Genomic DNA, 22,165 nt, shown 5'->3' on the forward strand with positions numbered 1-22,165 from the left:
AGACTATAGGGGTTGACAGGCGAAGGGATTTGATTTGAAGAGCAGAAAGGAAAAAGACGGGACTGGTGGAGAGCTAATGTTTCAAAGAGAGGATCAAAAGGTGGAAAAGTATTGAGGGCGCAACGGAGCTCAGGTTCGGAGAAGGGGAATGACGGAATATTTTGTAAAAGCATTTTGGCGCGTTACTTCTTTTATTTGTCCGGACTTATAGCGCTAATTGACCAGGGTGGTAGATGGAAAAAATCTCGTTAAAGTTTTGAGCCAGAAAATGACAGACACTTATCAAGGTTCTGGACTGTGTTTGTTGAGTGATGATCATTATCATGATGGCGGCATTAAATGCGGGTACACGCTACTTCATGGTGATGCTCCGTTTCTGACGCTCACCTGACGATGTACGGTCGGGTGAAAGTTGAGCCTTGGTCTCAAACAACACATCACAATTTGAAACTTCTCATTGACATCCAAATATTCTTGTGAAAATGAAAATACAGGTGTTGAAAGCTCTGCATCATTTGGGCAACGTTTCAATTAGGCTAAACCTGAACGATATTAGGCTTGTGAAAATGAAAATACAGGTGTTAAAAGCTCTGCATTATTAAGGCAACTTTTCAATCAGGCTAAACCTGAAGGATTTTAGGAATGTATCATTTCTAGTTTCTCAATAAACTAGACTCCAAGATTGTCTGTTGAAAAAAATGGAATTGGAGTTCAAGTGAAGCGAATTTCAAATTTTTCGAAAGATTGGAAAACTCGAGCTCTGTTGGAAGCTCAGATGATTATACAAGTTGAATAATAATAGAAAATTGAGAATAAAAGTATTAAATAAGCCTCGAATATCCAACTGGATTTGAACTGTACCAAAATTCATGTCTGAATTGGAACAGTTCTGGCCATTCTCTAATTTCTCTCAAGGACTTCTGAAAGCACGTAAAAGGAACGCTATAGTGAGGTCCACGTTATAATGGCAGTGAAGAAAGATAGGAGAAAAACGTTGCCAAGTCTCTCCATTTTGCCACTGACTGTACACAGATGTTACTCAATTCATCCCATTAAATTTAATCTAATAATAATTATCATTTCCTTGATGAAATAATCAATCTAATGTCAAATCAATCAAGAAAATATATTTTTTATAATTTGATTCAAAAATTTGCTTTCATAACTAAGTTCATATTTCTATTTTTATTCAAACCTGAAATGGCGGCTAATTTAAAAAGCTGTGATACAACAATCTGAATTTCAAAACAACAGAAATTGAGTTATTTGGTAGGTATTCTATTTCAATTTCTTTTTAAAATAATAGAAAAATAGAAATCCTATTTAAAAATAAGTGATTTCAATAGATTAATTCTGAAATAACTTTTCAATATTATTTATACCGGTACGAGTAGGTCTAACCTATACGGGTAGGCTAACTGAAGCATGGATGAAGTCTAGTATGGTTAGTTATCAACTTTTAAAATGCTATTTCAGGTATTTTAATTTGTGTTTCCCATACGGTAATGTTTAAAAATTATATCATTGTTTTAAAAATACATTTTAAATCAATTATACGACTTGTGTACTCAAGTATTTTGATAGAATGAAGAAAAAAATGGCGGCTGAGAATTGTTTGTTCAGTTTTGTACAGTCACTGTCAAAAGTAAATATAAAATATTCTGGAAGATAGACAACATTGCAAAGCGAGAGAGAGATAGTGCTATCTGTTTTGTTATATGATAGAAAAGGACAGCAACAGTATTGTCAATCGTACACTGCCATTATAATGTGGACCTCACTATAGGATACGTTCACTTCTACACTCAACAGCAAGTCATCTTCGGCCGTAGATATTTCGGAAAAAATCTTAAAATAAATTGTTCATAGGACGCGTTCAGAATAGCAATATTCTATTTATTGATCCCATTCTAATGATTTCTGATTCATTTTTGACTCAGATAATGCTTGAAGAAGCGTTCCAATTCTCAATCAACATTCTATATCAGAACCTACTTTCCTTTGGTCTTCTGGTCTATTGTCGTATGAAATACACATTTCCGATTATAAATGTACCAACTATTATAGTTTTGTCAATTGATTAATTGAAAATGAAAAAGATGCATCAATCTTGACTAGTTTTGTTGATGATATTTCATTGAATCGAATCAATCTTGACTAGTTTTCTTGGTGATATTTTATTGACTTGTTTAGGAATGATCAATAAATACTGGTTTTTATAAGTATATAGGTGCGTACAGATTTACGCTCCGCGAACATGAACAATTCACTTTTTATCAGCTGATGCCAAGTTTTTTATATCTGTATCTTACCGTTTCTGTAAAAATACAGATATAAGCTGATTAAAAGTGAATTGCTTATGTTCGCGGCGCGTATATCTGTACGCACCTTAAGAGCTTCTGTGCTCGTGCATTGTAGATTAACAATCTTCACAGTTCCTTTGTTTTTCAAGCCTTCTATTGATTTATCTGAAGGAAGATTATAAACTCTAGTTACAGAAAATTTCAAAAGAACCTCTTCGATGGAATTAAGAAAAGTTTTCTTAGGGAACGGCACTATGATACTAAAGTTAATAAAACAAAACTCAAACTGGAAAGTAGATAGACAAAGTTTGACAAAGATTTCTTTGCACTTGGATTATATCGGAGCTGAAACTTTTCAATTTCCGTCATAGTATCTTTTTCACACTTTATTCGATCCGTACAATTTTGCAGACTTCGCCTTCCACGCGATGTTTGCGCTCGCAAGAAGTAAAGAAGGAAAAGGTTAAAGAGAGGAGACAAACGAGGGCGGGGGAAGAAGCCTTTTTAATTGGTATGCAAAGAAAGTGGGTTCGACGAATCAGCCGGGCACTGAGCCAATATTGATCTACCCTGATTGCCAGAGTCAACCTGGCGGAGCATTCCTCTTTGTAGCTGACAACTCGGATGAACGGGAGAGGAAGCAAGGAGCACGAATGACGATAAAAGAAAAGAGCGATTGGGGATGGGAGATGCTCTTTTCCACGTTTGTTGGTTAAGTGACGTGAAGTACCCCTTTTCATTAAAATGCTGCTGAATACGGTAAAGGGTGGAGTTGTGGAAAAAGGGTTGTCGTACTTGTATTGAGATGTTGGAAAATAATTTATTCTCACCAGATATTCATTGTTTTTGAGTGAGTGAGAATGAATGAGGAATTGCTGAATTTAGTCCACCGATTACAAGTAGAAAATAATGGGAGATGAATGATAGGTAATCTTCATATTATATTCCTCTCAGACTCATTCATGGGAAGAAGTCTGAAACAGTTATTGAACAGAACTTATCCCAATCTCAGAAACGATTGAATCATGGCCGGATTCCTTTTTACATAAAGGCTATAGAAAAATCGCCTCATATCAAGAATTTACTGACCATTCAGGCATGCTGGTTGAGTGTTAGCTGGTTGATTCATTTAACAACTGGAAATTTGAGTAGCATGTACCTAGCAGATAACGTTACTTGTAATTTATATCAGTCTCTGAATGAATTAGTAGATAAAAAGGGAATTATCAGAATAAAAAGGTTTTCGTCTCTCTTAGGGTGATGTGGAAAGCAAATAGGGACCAGTTGTCTCAAAAAATTAAATTTGAGATATCATTCCTCCTCACTAAAGGATACTATAAAGAACAATTAAAAAAAAATCAGATTGATATCTTGAAAAATGACTGAGTTATGCCTATTCAAACATAAAAACAGGGCAATTTTATAACTCCATAACGACAACTGTTCCCTTCTCTGCAACATTATAATTATGTGTTCATATAATCGACTGTTCATATTATCGACGAAAAAGTCGACTTTTGAATCGATTCTGATCAACAAAGGAGATGTTACTGCATGATAATCGATTGAAAACTCGAAATCGATATTTTTGACCCTAGTCTCTATTATTGTCTGCCCTGAACATTTTACTCTTCCGACAACTGGTCCCTTTTCGCTTTCCACATCAGAGTGGTACCCTCAATACTGATAATGCTGAACTGTGACTGCCCAAATCAAGATGCCAAAGATGCAAGTGATACCGTATGATTAGCTGATCCAAGATATTGGATTCCAATTGATGTAAACGAATGTACCTGTGAATAGTGAGGTTCAACTTATAATGACAGTATTTTATTGAAATTGATGTTGCTTCCCTTGTCTACCATTTGACAAAGCAGAGAGCGCTATCCTTTTCTAGCTCTGCAACGTTGCCAAATCTTTTATTGACAATTAAAAATGTAATCAATTAACAAAATGTGCAAAATGAATTATGAAAATGTATTATTTAGTCATTGAAAAATATATTTTCTTGACAGATAGAATTGATTATTCTAAACAAGAATGAACAGTTGATATAACATTAGATATACCGGTACCAGCTATCCTCTATAGAATTCAATTCAATTCAATTCAATTTCTTTATTCCAATACAAAAACAATGTACAATATAGAACAGAATAATAATTATGGAATAATTAAGGCAGTGGCAAGACTGTTCTCCTATACATTTTCATACATTTTTCACCTATACATTCATACATTGTTGTCCTATACATTTTTCTACACTGCTATTATAACGTCGACCTCACTTTAGAATGCAATGTAAACGAGAAAAAAGCATTGGTGTAAACGAGCCATAGATTCATGCGAAGAGGCACTCAGAATATACAACAATTATTCAAAGTACAAAAGATATTCAAGAAATTTAGTTGCTGGAGATTGGTTGAACAAGACTCCGATTGTGACAGAGTTCGAACGACAATCTTTCCAGAAAGATAGAGGGGGCAAGCAAATTGGATTCTTTTGAATGACTGAAATTTGTGGTCTGAGATCGTCTCTCGTCTGCCTGACGAGGTGGGAGAAGTGATACCTTGGTCTTTTATCCATCTTTCATCGTTTATCGACTCAGAGTCCAGATGTGTTTTATGGCCTCGTTTCACATGCGTACACAATGGTCTCCACCAGACAGTAACGGCCATTGCTTTGTGATACTTCGCTTCTCTATTCACACTCTCCTCTGCATTACAATCGACGATTCATAATCTCATCTGATGTCCCGTGGCTCTTTGATTTATATTGGACGTCTCCCTATTCCATCAATTTCTGTGAGACCGAAAAATACATCAAATCTCCGCAAAAACCAGAAATTGTCGATTGTGAAGTAAGATTCTATTCCACCCGTTTGCGCTGCATTGTAATTGATTCCATATTAATTTTTATTCCCATACAACAATCAATTGAAAATCATCTATTGTAATGAAAGCTTTAGTCCAAGCGTTTTGATACTTCTTAACTGATTCCATATTCCAATTTTCAGATAACAAACAATTGAAAAATCGATGTAAAGAAAGCTTCTATTCCACGCGTTTTGATACTTTGTAACTGATTTTATATATCAATTTCGATATGAAAATCAATTGAAAAACATACCAGAACGTATTAGTTTGTTCTAGAAACATGATAAGTGAATCAATCATACAAATAAATCAATTGATGCTTTGAGACTTGAAGAGTTTGAAAAAACTCGGATTAACCCTTTGAGCTCCAACTAAGCAGTTGCTGACATACACCTAAATCTATAGGAGTGGCTAAAAACGTTTGTTCGTATCCGGGTTTGAACCCATGACCCCAAGGCTGCTACGTAAGCTCTATATCCACTACACCACAAATCGCTCCAACCTTGGAATATTTAACCTGAGTAAAGATATTGTAAGCTTGAGTTAATCATTCAATCGAGTTAAACAGTGACAATATGTTTTACCACAGAGAAAATATAGCATAGAAAGATAGCCAACGCTATAGATCGTTCATATTTCAAATTTGAAGCCGATTTTTTGTTAACTCAAGCCGATTACTGTCGACTACTGTCTGTTGGCCGGGTGAGATTGTGAGAACAGCACGGTGAGACTATCAGCGTCATATAGAAAAACCTAATAGGTCTAACGGATAGAGTTAACAGTGAAATTTGGAACTTAAACGCCCTATAACATGAGATATCTTCTTATACTATATTTTCTCTATGGTTCTACACAATACTGTTCTATAACATTTGAAGAGAAAAGTGAGATCTCTGTGAAAGTGACTCCCAACTCTAACCTATAAAATGGGATATCTTCTTATACTATCTTTTCTCTATGGTTCTACTCAATACTGTTCTATAACTTTTGAAGAGAATAGAGCGAGATCTCTAAAAGTGACTCCTAACTCTAATCTCAAAATATCAAATATTTTGTTCAAAGAAATAAGAAAAGTTCATCAATGGCTCACCGTGTTTGTTCATGGCAGACTGAAAGCACTTCAAAGCAGCGACCACATGTATTACACAATAATGTTTCATAACATTTGAATATTTCGAAAAGATAAGAGTGCGATCTCTGTGAGAGAGACTCTCAATTCTCATCTACGAGTACTAAATATCTTGTTGAATAATTTGAAGCGAAAAGAAAGAGATCTCTGTGGAAATGACTCCCAACTCTCATCCACAAGTATAAAATACTATTATCAAATATTTTTTTGTTCCAAGGAATGAGAGAAGTATATCAGTCACTCACCGTCTTTGTTCATGGCTGACTGAAAGCACTTGTTGAGACGACAAGCTCTGCACTGGTTGCGGTGGGTCTTATCAATTGGACAGCGGCCTTTCAACTCACCCTGTGCTTTGCAAGTGTACACACGGTTCCTGTGAATGCTTCTCTTGAAAAATCCCGAACAACCTACAAAAAATACGAGAAACACATTGACAAGAGTCAGTCTCACATGTGCAGCAGGAAATCACACTAGAGAAATGTTTGCAAGCATATTTAATAAGCTTGAAAAGAGTTTTCCAGAGATATATTCTGAAGGAAAATGAATCTTAAATCTGGAAATGGCATTAGTAGCCGAAAAATGTAGTGACAAAATAATTTATAAGGGTACTCAGATTAATATTTTTTTTTTATCTTTCTTGGAAAGTTTGGAACAGCCTGCACACAATTACCAGGAACTCAAAGACAGAGGTCAGTCATACATGATTAAGAGAGAATCACACTAGAGTATGTAAGCGTATTCAATGAGCTTGAAAAGAGTTTTCCAGAGATATATTCTGAAGGAAAATGGATCTTAAATCTGAAAATGGCATTAGTAGCCTAAAATGTAGTGACAAAATAATTTATAAGGGTACTCAGATTAATATTTTTATTTATCTTTCTTGTTTCTTGGAAAGTTTGGAACGGCCTGCACACAATTACCAGAAACTCAAAGACGGACGTCAGTCATACATGATTGAGAGAGAATCGCACTGGAGCAATGCATGCAAGCATATTCAATGAGCTTGAAAAGAGTTTTCAATGAAATATTATAAAGGAAAATGCTTGGAAATTGTTTTATGTATGCTATGATGTAAGTGGAGTAACATCAAGTCAACAAATGCCTTTATAAACAAATAATTTGTTTGGATTCTTACCGTCACAACTGTAGATCCCGTAGTGTTTACCGGAACTTCTGTCGCCACAGACTTTGCAAGGAATATCTAGCAGTCTGTCACCTGGAAATAATAGTATTATTGATGTGCTGCCTGATGAATCTCAAAAAAGAAAAAATGTAGATGTATCTGATAAAGGTTGGAAGGGAATCGTATCGAATTAGCAATATACAAACTATACATGAGCGGTCCTTTAGGCATTGAGTGAATTCATTCATCTCTTCAATTAATGGAGTAAATGGTAATGAGCTTCCTGTAGACTTTGGGGTGATACAGGGAAGCACTCTCGGGCCCTTACTATTTCTCATATATATTTCAATAACATTTCCAGATTAAATTTACATGGGAGGCTATTTCTTTTTGCGGATGACACTTTAAATTTTGTTGAAGGGAGAACTTGGGAGGAGGCTCGTGTTAGAGGTGAGTCTGACCTAAGATCTATCAAGAAATGGTTGGATCAGAATACCCTCAGAGAGATTTTTGCCTTCAGAGAGATTTTTTTTCTGTTCTGTCATGCTTGTCTGTTTTGCTTTTCCTAACTTGAATTTGTTATTTAAATTGTAGCCTTCCTCGCTATTTTTTGGTTTTCATCATTTACATTACATTTATTACATTTATTACATTCCTTAATCACAACATCAAATTAATGATTGGGAGAGAATCAACAGGATAAACCCAAAAACTGTTCCTCTCCCTAATTTTGATAAAAATAGTTCAAATGAGGTTATGAAAACACTCTTATAAAGATCACAAAAATTTACAGTCCAAATACACATTATACTAAAAAATTTGTATCTTGGTTGATCAGAAAGATGAAACAAATTATTATTACACTTGAAAATGCATTAATAAATTGAAAAATATTAAAAAACTTGATAAATTTGTAGCCAGAAAAATCACAAAAACATTCACTATCAGCATATGATCGTACTCTTTTATAAATTTAAAGCTATTTATAATTTAGTTTTCCACTTTTTTCATCCCTTCTTAATGCATGGGGATTATAGATTCATCATTGAAAATTATTTTAATGTAGTTTAGATCTCTAATAAAAATTTAGATCTCTCTTCATAATTATAGATATAACGCATATTGTTATGATAACTCGAGCTTACGCACAGGCCTTTGTTGCCTATGTAAGCTCTTTCCTATCTGATACAAGAATTTTTTACAAGAATAAATTCGTGATAGCTCAAGAGTTTTATTGTTTAGTATAGTTCTATATTTTGTTGTTTGTTTTTAGTAAGTATATTATATCGTTTATTGAATGTATAGACTTTATTGCTCAAGATTCTATGTAACTGCTTTGAATTGTATTCAGAAGGAAAAAATAAATTGAATTGGTTTGAATCTTATTTTCTGTCATGCTTGACGCAAATTTCATGAAACTCTATCGAGTAGGAATGATCCTATTCAACATGAAATGATTTAGGCTTGTCGTAAATTCAGACGCAACACGACGTGACATGATATGGCGTTAGTCTGCTAGATGAGTTGATATCATAGGCTCAACATCGAGTAAATCCAATCATCTTTTATCTACGGTTGTCTTGTTGCAAATTTCATGAAATTCTATCGAGTAGGAATGATCCTATCCATCATAAAATGATTCAAGCTTGTCGCAAATTGATACGCAACATGACGTGACATGACTTGATATTAGTCTGCTAGATGAGTTGATATCATAGGCTCAACATCGAGTAAATCCAATCATCTTTTATCTACGGTTGTCTTGTTGCAAATTTCATGAAATTCTATCGAGTAGGAATGATCCTATTCAACATGAAATGATTTAGGCTTGTCGTAAATTCAGACGCAACACGACGTGACATGATATGGCGTTAGTCTGCTAGATGAGTTGATATCATAGGCTCAACATCGAGTAAATCCAATCATCTTTTATCTACGGTTGTCTTGTTGCAAATTTCATGAAATTCTATCGAGTAGGAATGATCCTATTCAACATGAAATGATTTAGGCTTGTTGTAAATTCAGACGCAACACGACGTGACATGATATGGCGTTAGTCTGCTAGATGAGTTGATATTATATGCTCAACATCGAGTGAATTCAATTATCTCTTATCTACGGTTCAGAAGGAAATCTATTCAGAAGGAAAAAATAAATTGAATTGGTTTGAATCTTATTTTTTGTCATGCTTGACGCAAATTTCATGAAATTCTATCGAGTAGGAATGATCCTATCCATCATAAAATGATTCAAGCTTGTCGCAAATTGATACGCAACATGACGTGACATGACTTGATATTAGTCTGCTAGATGAGTTGATATCATATGCTAATGTTCACACGTGCTACCTTCGTCTCAATGTGAACATTGTGGTACTTGGAAATGTGAAAATGACATATAACATAGCTACATTTTTGGACTGTTGTATGAATTAGAATTGGAACCGTTTTAGGATTTAGACTGTGGTACATTTCTAGAAGTTGTGTAATTCTGAATGATTAGATGAATAATTTAACATTATAGTAAGATTTTATGATATATAACTCATCCAGCAGACTCACGTCACGTCATGTCACGTAGCGGCCCGTCTCAATTTACGACGAACCTAAATCATTCCATGTTGAATGGGATCTTTCCCACTTGATAAATGACCTCATGATATCTGGAAGTTTTCTTACATTTCGTTCAAATGGAGGACGAAGTATTTCAAGATGAGAAGGATACTTTAGAGTAGCGTGTGATGGGAGGAAATATATTTAGCAAGAAGGAATGAGTATAACTTGGTAACAGTTTCGAGTGACTGGTGACGTGGAGAGTTGGGCGTGACGGAGAAATGGCCGAAGGGACTTTGTCGGGAACACGCATTTTATTTATCAAAAGATGAGAGAGAGAGAGAGAGTGGAAGAGAGAGAGAGGTGAGCGAGGAAGCGGGGAAATTTGATAAAGATTTATCCGGGGCGGAGATCTGTGGCTGGAGGGTGAGAAGTGAAATTGTGGTGGCAAACCGATGGGTGTGGAGGGGCGAGAGGGGAATAGAGAGAATCCATTAACTGATATCTCTAGGCGCCATTCCATTTCATACGCCGCAGAGATTGCAGCCCGGGGCCGGACGAGCTTCCTAACTAACCAGCTCGGCGGGTTCAGTTCAGAAAGTCTTACCTATCCCATCAACCCCCCAAACCCCTACCCCTCCGCCCACTCTCTTACCAAACCACCTCACAAATTCAACCCCCCCTACCATCCAACAACTTCTAACAATTGAATTCACAGCTGACGCCTCTATTCATTCATCGACCAGTCACAAGATATGCTCTCAGATCTTCATCAAGTGACTGCGAGGTTTAATAATCTTCTCATAAATATTAATCTGGTGAATTCAATGTAATTTGAAGAATATAACTGATCATATGGACAAATTGTTTCTCCGAATATTTTGTGGAAAGGTACCGAAAGAAGAAGAAGAAGGTTAGGGTGTAACAGTTCAAATCAAGGGTGTAAGGTACTCCTGGATTAAGGTGTAAGTAATTGTGGATCGGTTGCACAAAAGCCTGTCAAGTTCTAATCATGAAGCTTTTTTTTTGGAAGAAAGCTTTCATGATTGGTTCCCATGACATTTAATCATGATTAAAATTCAACAGACATTTGTGCAACCGGGCCTACAAATTTTAATGCTGATATGATTTTGTTCTGAAATTAAGATCTTCAACCAAGCTGAGTGAATTAGTTTTTTTGATTTGAATGGTGATTTGTTGACAATGAATTATTTACGGAGTTGATAGCTGACATTATATGTGATCCTTAAGCCTCAATGTTTTCTTATACTTTTGTTGAAGAATTTGAGCATTTCCTTCATCCATTTATTATTTTTACATTAAATTATATACAAAAAAAAAAATAGATAATAAACAAACTAATTTCTCTTATGTGCATTACTGTAGAATGTTGATCCCATCTGAGTTTTAGAACAAGTACAAAGTACATATTGAATGAAAAAGACTGAGAAATTGTCAAAAACCACAGATACTTAGAAAGACCGGTTCCGGTTATTACACCATTGTCAATCTCTGATAAACTGTATCATAGTTTGACAATGGTGTAACAACCGAAACCGGTCTTTCTAAGTATCAATAAATCTGTGATAAAGTATCTTTATCTCTGATAAACTCTATCAGAGTTTAACAATGGTGTAACAACCGAAACCGGTCTTTCTAAGTATCAATAAATCTGTGGTTTTTGACAATTTCTTAGTCTTTTTCATTCAATATGAATAATTACCACAATATAAACTTTTCAACTACACAAAAATACACAGTACATAGTTGAACTTACACCTCAGCAGTTACCCTGAATCCTCTCCCTGAACACGCATAAATGTTGACTGTATGCAGTTGGTGCTAATTGTATTTGAATTGGTATTTGAACCGAAGAAGGGAGATGCTTACCGAAGAACACCAGATTGGGTGGGGGGGGGGAGAATGGAATGTGTTTTCGTTGGCCGCCAAATAAGAGGGTTGGATGGGATAGTTGTTTTCGACGGAGTCTGTTGGCGCTGGCTGTTTGTTGTGTCGTGCCGGTGTTTGATCGGATGACGGAGACAAACAGGTGTGAGCGACATCGGTGGTGGTTTTCCCGGTGCGCTTTCCCTCAGTGGAAAGCTTCGGTGGGAGTTTCCCGAGTGATGAGTAACGCGCGTGTTCCTTTGACGCTCTCTTGGTCAACTGCATCCAAACAGACACTGACCAGACTCGGCCAGTCACCATGGAAACACCGTGACAATAAAGAGACAGTCGATGGGAGAGACTCAGTTGTGGAAAGATATTGAGTGATGAGAAACACTATGTCGTCCAATGGACAAGAAAGAGACAGTCGATGGGAGAGACTCCGTTGTGGAAAGATATAGAGCGATGGAGTGATGATAAACACCATGTCGTCTAATGGACAAGAAAGAGAGAGACGATTGGAGAGTCTCAGTTGTGGAAAGGTATGGAGCGATGGAGTGATGAGAAACACAATGTCGTCCAATGGACAAGAAAGAGACAGTCGATAGGAGAGTCTCAGTTGTGGAAAGATATAGAGCGATGGTGTGATGTGATGAGATCCACCATGTCGTCCAATGAGCAAGAAAGAGACAGTCGATGAGAGAGCCTCAGTTGTGGAAAGATATAGAGCGATGGAGTGATGAGAATCACAATATCGTCCAATGGACAAGAAAGAGACAGTCGATGGGAGTCTCAGCTGTGGAAAGATATAGTGCGATGGAGTGATGAGAAACACAATGTCGTCCAATGGACAAGAAAGAGACAGTCGATAGGAGAGACTCAGTTATGGAAAGATATAGAGCGATGGAGACATGAGAAACACCATGTCGTCCAATGGACAAGAAAGAGACAGTCAATGGGAGAATCTCAGTTGTGGAAAGATAAAGAGCGATGGAGTGATGAGAAACACCGTATAGGTCCAATGGATAAGAAAGAGACAGTCGATGGGAGAGTCTCAGTTGTGTGGAAAGATATAGAGCGATGGAGTGATAAGAAACACCATGTCGTCCAATGGACAAGAAAGAGACAGTCGATAGGAGAGTCACAGTTGTGGAAAGATATAGAGCGATGGAGTGATGAGAAACACCGTGTCGTCCAATGGAAAAGAGAGAGACAGTCGATAGGAGAGTCACAGTTGTGGAAAGATAATTATAGAGTGATAGGGTGATATAGTGAGGTCCACGTTATGATGGCAGTACTTGATTTACATTGGTTTTGCTATCCTTGTCTATCATTCGACAAAGCAGGTAGTGCTATCCTTTTCTAGCTCCGAAATGTTGCCAGATCGTCTTCTTACAATATAGAAATGTGATTGATAACAAAATATTCAAATCACATTAATGTAAATGTATCATTTAATAATTGAAAAATAAATTCTCTTGACGAATTAAATATAATTGGTTATTTGAAACAAAAACGAGCAGTTAATATTAAATCGAATAAACCGGTATCAGCTATCTTTCATAGAAGGCAGTGGCACGGGAGAGAATCGGCAACGCTGTTTCCCTATCTTTCTTCACTGCCATTATAACGTGGACCTAGTATAGTAAAATTCGTGGATTCAGTGAATTAGGAATTTAGGAAATTTCACTATACTACAGTAAAAGTACGTTTGTTCATAACTCGACTGGCTGAAGTGCCAGGAAATGACGCGACATTAGCATACTCCGATTTAGTTGAATCACGGTACTGAGATTATATGAAGCTACCGAAAATCACACACAAAAAAGAGTCTGGGGTATTGCAGTACCCCACGCGAGTACTGTAGTGTTGAATTAGATATTGACAATGCAAATTGATTTAATGTGACTTGTTTAGATGATATCTTACCTGTTCCCATCCTCCGATTCAGAGAATAGGTCAAATCATTCTGGAGTTCCAGCTCTGGCCGGAATCTGTACCAGATGCTTCGATCTGCAATCAAATGACAATTTTATCCTGTCAAAAATACATCTGACCACTCCTAATCAGATGGTAATTGCATTTGTTCAAATGCTGATTAATGAATCATTATTATTAAACGAAAATCCCAATTAAATGCTGTAAATCACCCCGAAGAGTTCTGCTACTGCAAATATTGACAACAGGGTAAATGATGAGCGTTACTATACAAAAATTACTGGGTACTGGGTTTGATTCCCGGGCTGACAAATAATTTTTGTATGGTAGCGCTCATCGTATTTCCATCTAGCTGTTTACCCTGTTGTCAAAATTTGCAGTAGCAAAAGTCGTCGGGGTAATTTACAACATTTAATTGGGATTTTCGTCTAATAATAGTCACTCACAATCACATCATAAGAGTCTATATTGATGACGTTGAAACTATTCAAAATTATACATTTGGAACTTTCCCTTATTAATATTTTTGGAAGAACAGTTGTTGGCGTTGATTAAAAGTCAGAACTAACAAGTGATTTTACTTGAAGCTCCTAACAAATTGATGTATCAATTGGAAGAATAAATGAATTTATTATTATAAAATTATAATAAAATTTAAGTTCATTTTTTTATGAATAAATAGAGTTGGGCAACCGAAGCTAACACAGTTGGCTTTTCTTGCTCAAGTAAAACCCTGGTTCACGGTCATGGTATGAAGCTATATTTTTTCAATGATGTAAGGAACGCGCACTCATAAATTTATTTGTTTTCTTCCATGTTCGTTCATTAGATATTGATATATAGAGTGTCTCACGGAGGGTGTAACAAGGGGTGTTCACCTTAGATATTTGCAGTTTTCGTTATTTCAGTATTGGAATTTTCTTAAGTTCATACGCATTCGAAATCTTTTAAAATGACGAATATCTCCCATTATTGAAAATATATTGTTACCCTGAGAAAAAATTGAGAAAAAAATGTTTGAAATTTGGCTTTGAGCTCGACGAATGTACAATTTTTAACTTTGAGCACTCAGAAAAAGTTCAAAAACGTGAAACAAAGGAACAAATTGTTTGAATCTTTTCGATAATTTCTTCCCCTCTCCAATCGTATCCTCAGAATTAGATTTTGACTGATTGACCTAACGTAGTGAGGTCTATGTTTTAACTCGGATTATCTTTTGTCTGTCTGTATGTAACGCGATTACGGCCAAACGCGTTGATAGAATTCGATGAGATTTGGCAAGAATATTCCTGTTTCAACTGCGCGTCGATGTATACACAAGGTTTTTTGAAATTTTGTGTTTTAAGGATTATATGAAACGAAAAGGAATTCCTCCATACCCTGATACCACTATATATATCATCTACTTTGAAGATAGGATAATACAGACTATAGAATTATTCATAATCAATCAGCTGGCAAGTGGATTATTCATTGCATGCATTACACAGATGTCTGCCCATGTGTATTTCTATAAGGTAGGTTATCAATATCTCTTATGATGCGTGCCCATCAGTATCAATATCCTCACATTTGAAAAACAAATTTAATAGGTGATTGAAAATAAAATTATTGAATGAACTAAATAATGCTGAAGAAATTATAATATTCTTGATTGAAAAAATTAATTTAAAATAGTTGAGAAATATTTTCATCAGATTATCTTGGAACTGGATAAATATAAGATACAAATTCAAACGTGAACTGAGTTTATTAACATAAGTAAGTTTTTGATCTTGGAGAAAACAAATAACAGTTTTTAAGAGTAAATTATGATTCAACTGGATCAGCTAGAACAGGTGACATCAGATACTTGTGGATGAGAAAACTGCGTGAGGACCACTGTTCACAAAACTACTAGTCGTTTTCTAGTTATTGACGTTTCTGTGACGGTAAGTAGGCCTAGTTCAAAAAATCGGAGAATCGATACCGTAGATCTTGGAAACTAAAGCCTCACACACACACATCGATTTTGTTCGTACGATATTTTTTCGTTCTTATGTAATCTATTGGATTGAACAGACCTTGACAAACAATATCTGTTTGTTCACACGGCAAAATACCGTACGAACAAAAATCGATATAAGAAAATTTTACTGGAACTTTGTGTTGCGAATTTCATGTAGTGAAAGATTGTGATGTCATAATCTATGGTCTTCAGCTATCACTCATTTCGTGGGACACTCTGTATATTGTTCCAAATTGTCAAGTTATAATGGAAAAGTGTAGATTTGACAAATTTGACGAAGTTCGTTGTTAATCCAGTCTAGCATGTTGCATGTCTCTGTGCGAATACGATACCGCTTGGTTACCGTTTCGATTCAGGGGCAGTATTGGCAACCCGCACAACACACAGGTTTGGATACGTACTGGTATCAATAATTTTATTCAATTGTTGATGAGTCGAAATAGAGTTAAGTTTATCATATTTATAGAGTTAAGGCATTGTCATGATATCTGGCTAATATTCACAATTCAGTATTTCAGTATAAAGTAAGATGAATTGAATGCTGTTAGAGCTTTAAAACTAACCTATAGAGATAGCTCATCATTCATGTTTGTTGATTTTCATTGCTAAATGAAAGGCATCTGTGCTCTTATGAGAAAATTTTATCATTGAGGATTCCTTGAATAATACTTTATCAGACATTTCAAAATTAAATTCCTGGCATTCGATTTCTCACATGCCGATCAACACCCAAAAACTACAAAAAATTCTCTTCACCGGTTATTAGCTGGTAACTTGGAAATAGTCAATATAATATCATGAACTTTCGGTACACATGTTTTAGAACTGAATCAATGACAATTCATTTTTTATTTATATTGTTATATGATAGAAGTACGTCACGAAAATAGAAGTTAAACAGGATGCGTCGAAATGAAATACAATATATAACATTTTTATAGCCTTCTTTATATTGACTATATCATAGTTCATATTATACTTGCATATTGACTAAAAGTACATTTATTTGAAAATTGGAATGGGATTTATAAACAATAATTTTTAAGGTTCTTGGGCCATAGGAAGAAGAGATATTTTCCCGGATGCGGGAAAAGATGACCAGAACAGGTACAATAACCCTAATCTGTGAAGTGTTAATGATGCTTCTAAGCCCCAAGGATATACCAAATAATAATTTTTCGATCATTTGTTTCTAATATATATATATATTATATATATATATATATATATTATATATATATATATATATATATATATTCTTTTCATTCCATAATACACAAATCAAATACATGATCAGAAAAAGGATCAACAGGCCTAGCCCAAAACTGTTCCCTCTTCGAATTTTGATAGAAGTTTGACTAAAACGTAGATTATGTTGCTTCACTTTTTTCTGTTTGCCAAATTATGTTCTTTCTTATTGATTGATTCATACAATGAGTACGTCATCGAAATGATGTACTAATATAATAGCCTACATTCCCATTCCCAAGATTCCCATCAGTATTATACATGTTTTTTATGTCTAAAATTTCTATATCATAGGTTATCAATTTTCTTTTTAAATTTGTGTATATTAATTTTGTTTTCATGAATTTCTAATGACTCGCAAGATGTATTTCTTTATTGGAATTTTTTACTTTTGGCATGAAATCTTTTAATTAATAGCAAAACTAGTGGCATCCCGATACATATTCATATATAGTGGGGGCCACATTTTCTTAGATCAGCAAATGTTCAATCAATTGTATTAATACTTTATAGATAATTGTAGATATGTGCTTTTTGCAATCTTGTTTATATTTTTAATAAACTCCTTGTGTTCTACCCTCAACCAGAGAAATTATTATTATTATTTTATTATTATTATGTGTGTTTTGTCTCCAATTTACTGGGTATGAAGGTTGCATTGGCTATTAAGCAAAATGACACTTTTTTTATTTAGAAATATTCAAAAAACTTCTAACAATTGATGTTGTGCATACAGTAGTATGATTGCCTTTTGCATAAGATTCAACGCCCGTGCTGACAATCCCAACTTTTTCAACTAATCAGCCAAATCCTTAGGCACCATCCCTGTTGCTGACATCAATAATGGCCCAATTGCAACGTTTTCCTGTCTCCACAGCTGCTTTATCTCATCTGCCAAAGGCAGGTATTTGACAACATTCTCTTCACTGTACTGTTTTAAATTATGTGTATTGGAAATGCCAATGTCTATGAGGAAGGTGATCTGTTTCTACTTATCTATGAGTATGATGTCCGGTCTATTGTGGGCTTATTATTATCATCATTATTAGTATTATTATTATTATCATTAATCATATTATATGCCTTTATTAGGGCGGATTTAGGACTCCAGGTTCTCTCTGCCACACAACCCTGATAGATGAGGATTGTACAAGGATGATAGATTGTTTTAAAGGATGCATGCAATAATAAAATAATGTTAGAATATGATAAGATAACAATTATTACCTTGACGACTAGTGGCAAGAGACGGTGACGGAGCGTGAGTGGTCGTGACGAGCGGTCGACGAGGGACACCGGAAGGCGATAAGGTGGCGAGTGACGCCACTGGAGAGGGCTGCTACAGAGAGAGCTACTGCTGCCGCTGCTGCTGCAAGGATGCTCACTGCTCGAAGAGAGGATGCTGAGTGATGACAGTCACCGTGGAGATTCAACCACCGGAGGTAATAAGGGAGAAAGGTGTGTAGTCAGCTGGTCGATTTGTTTGGGCGGGAGGTCTTGAGCAGGTGCCACGGGGGGCGTGGCCGGCCAATCACAGAGCAGCAAAGTCGTCGTCGATCACCCTCCCTCTGCTCGTCTACCCCCACCTCTTGCATCACCTTCCGACCTCCACACATTAACTGCTTTATCTTTTGGCGCCTCTTCTGTTCTGTTGCTCTGCTCTCTCACTGATTTGCATCGACTTCACCCCCAACCACCCCTGCACCCATCGAACCGGAAAAGGCTTCTTCCTCTCCTCAAAAGCGACGGAACCGATCTGATTTGATGTGTCATTTCACCTCCCTCCTCTCGAACCAATTCTCAAATTTAAACCACACTCATTTTCTTCCTCCCCTACTTCCCCGCGAAAGCATCCCTCGATTTTAATGCCTTCCTCCCCACAATTCACCACTACTAACCTCTTTAACTAATTATTGTAGGATGGTTCACTGCTATCTAGAAGTAGAAAAGAATCAGAGGCCTGAATTAGGAGTAGAGTATATCATATAAAAAATATAGGATGAGAAGATACTAATTATTGTAGGATGGTTCACTGCTATCTAGAAGTGGAAAATAATCAGAGGCTTGAATTAGGAGTAGAGTATATCACAGAGAAAATATAGGATGAGAAGATAACCCTTGTATAGTTATTTATGGTTCAAATTTCAAGTCGATTTTTTCATTAACTCAAGGTGATTACTGTCTATTATTTCCGTTTTGGCCGGGCATAGGATGAAGGATGTTGCTGTTCAGAAGTAGAAAAAATTTGAGAACTGAAGTAGGGGTGGATTATATCATAGAGAAAAGATAGCATAAGAAGATATCTCATGGTATAGGTTGTAGGATGGTGTGGTTAAGGAGTAGAAAAAATGAGAGTCCTGAAGTAGGAGTAGATTATAATTATCATAGAGAAATTTCAGCATTAAAAGATATCCCATGCTATAGGTTGTAGGTTAGTGCTGTTTAGGAGTAGAATAATATCAGAGACCTGAAGTAGGATTAGATTATATCATAGAGAGAAGATAGCCTAAGAAGATATCCCATGGTTGTTTTTGTTCCAAATTTCAAGCTGATTTTTAGTTAACACAAGCCGATTACTGTCGACTACTATTATTACTATTTTGGCCGGGTGATAGTGGAAGAACGGCACAGTATGAGAGACTACCAGCATCAAAAGCTTCACAAAAAAGAATTACTAGAACTATCGGCTTGAGTTGACAGTGGAATTTGGAACATAAACGCCCTGAACCATTGGATGTCTTCTTATGCTATATTTTCTCTATGAGTATATTATCTACACAGGAAGCAAATGGAAAGATTTACAAGATCGGATCCAGTCATAAATAATGATGAAGGTTGAACATGATATATTATTATTATTATTATTATTATTATTATTATTATTATTATTATTATTATTATTATTATTATTATTATTATTATTATTTATATTACAATGTAAAACATTATGCGATGCTGTAATAGGTAGTTATTTACTTTTCATGATTGGAAAATTTATTTATTTATTCGTAGACAGAATCACAAATCATATAAATATGATTAGGAAGAAACAACAGGCTTGGCCCAAATCTATTCCATTCCCAAATTTTGATAAATTAATAAAATGTCCAAAAAATAGGTTATGTTTCTATTGTAAAACGTTCAATTTCAATTTTCGTCCATAAATATATATATAAGCTAAAAATTTTACTTTGAGAATCTGATAAAATCTGTCTCAACCTTGAATGTTTTTATTCAATTTTGAAATTATAGAAGTTCATATTTCAGCCAATGGCTCTAGACAAAGACAAGTTTGTGGAATGCTTGGAGATCAATTAAAAAAATTGGAAGGCCAACTGGAGATTAGAATGACAGGTAACCTCAATGGTAGAATAAATGGAGAGTAAATTATTGGTAATACAGTGTGAGTTTTTTTGGTGTGTACAATCTTAATATGGGAAGGGATCAACCAGGCTATGTGATCTGCAATTAATTAATGATGGATTTTATAGTCATAGTAACATCCACAAATTTCTCATTCACATGAGAGAATAGAAATCTGTTCTCTGTTTCTAGAGCTAAATCTTGTGTCGAGTATGAATTATTACAATAATCATTACGAGACAAAAGAGCAAAAATGTGAGGAATATAAAAATGGGCACTGGATTCGAATTTGATTGCGGTATGGCTACAGCCAAACTGGACTTATTGATTCATACAATAAGTAATCATCAAAATGATGGGGAGCGAAAAAATAGGGTAACCTTATCTAAATTTGGGAGAGGAATAGCACAAGGTTACCCTATTTTTTCTCTTCCTATTATTTTGATGATGTAATTATTGTATGAATCAATAAAGAATAAAGTTATCTATATTTTTTACATCGATTCCTACATTCTCCTTGGAATTTGAAGATGTGTGGAAGTTTTCAAAAGGTTAGTGAAGCTTTTTTGAATCAATATGACCAAATCAACGAGGTAAACGTTTTCGTCACACAAAAAATCGAACAATTGACAATACTGTTGCTGTCCTCTTCTAACATACAACAAAACAGATAGCGCTATCTCTCTCTCGCTTCGCAATGTTGTCAGTTTGCCAGAATATTTTATTTTTACTTTTGACAGTGACCGTACAAAAGTAGACAAACAATTCTCAACCGTCATTTTTTCTTCATTCTATCAAAATACTTGAGTACACAAGTCGTATAATTGATTTAAAATGTATTTTTAAAACAATAAAATAATTTTTAGACATTACCGTATGAGAAACACAAATTAAAATACCTGAAATGACATTATAAAAGTTGATAACTAACCATCCTAGGCTCCACCCATGCTTCAGTTAGGCTACACGTGTAGGTTAGACTTACTCGTACTGGTATAAATAATATTGAAAGGTTATTTCAGAATGATTTACATTAAAATTACTTTTTTGGATAGGATTTATATTCTTCTATTATATTCAAAAGAAATATTGGAGTAGAGTACCTACCAAATAACTTAATTTCTGTTGTTTTAAAATTCAGATTGTTGTATCACAGCTTTTTAAATTAGCCGCCATTCCAGGTTTGTATAAAAATAAAAATCTGATCTCAGCTATGAAAGCAAATTTTTGAATCAAATTATGAAAAAATATATTTTCTTGATTAATTTGACATTAAATTGATTATTTAATGAAGGAAATGATAATTATTATTTGATCAAATTTGATGGGATGAATTGAGTAACAGCTGTGTACACTCAGTGGCAAAATGGAGAGACTTGGCAACGTTTTTCTCCTATCTTTCTTCACTGCCATTATAACGTGGACCTCACTATAGGTATGCACAATCTCTGCAAAAATCAACAGCAACTGTTTCCCTGACATGAAAAGATAAAGTAATAAAAAAAAGTTTATTGGCAGTGAACTGATTGCCACAAAAGAAAGAGTCCAATTAACCCATCGAATTTCTTGTCCTTACGTGATGAGAGCAAAATCAACACACGACACCCGAAGACAGCAGGAGCATAATATAAGAGGGTGCAGCCTTAGCCACAACGAGCACATTCAGATATTGACTGTTCGCCAAAAACAACAATCTGCTTCGAAAAAACTAAGATTGGTTTATCATAGAATAATATGG

At 35.3% G+C, this 22,165-nt stretch overlaps 1 protein-coding gene across 1 annotated transcript in view; it reads right to left on the bottom strand.

Annotated features, from left to right (window-relative positions):
• LOC111051537 (nuclear receptor subfamily 2 group E member 1) overlaps nt 1-18,559 on the bottom strand; it is a 50,019-nt gene extending 31,460 nt beyond the window's left edge. The window contains exons 1-5 of the mRNA XM_039420003.1: nt 18,292-18,559; nt 13,800-13,883; nt 7,444-7,524; nt 6,554-6,715; nt 2,389-2,468 (exon numbers count right to left, since the gene is read on the bottom strand). Coding sequence (XP_039275937.1) covers nt 2,389-2,468; nt 6,554-6,715; nt 7,444-7,524; nt 13,800-13,809 — 333 coding nt within the window. The 5' untranslated portion in view covers nt 13,810-13,883; nt 18,292-18,559. The remainder of the gene's footprint in view (nt 1-2,388; nt 2,469-6,553; nt 6,716-7,443; nt 7,525-13,799; nt 13,884-18,291) is intronic.
• Between the last annotated feature and the right edge of the window lie 3,606 nt (nt 18,560-22,165).

This window comes from Nilaparvata lugens, chromosome 2, assembly GCF_014356525.2.
Source record: "Nilaparvata lugens isolate BPH chromosome 2, ASM1435652v1, whole genome shotgun sequence".
Classification (NCBI taxonomy): Eukaryota; Metazoa; Arthropoda; class Insecta; order Hemiptera; family Delphacidae; genus Nilaparvata; species Nilaparvata lugens.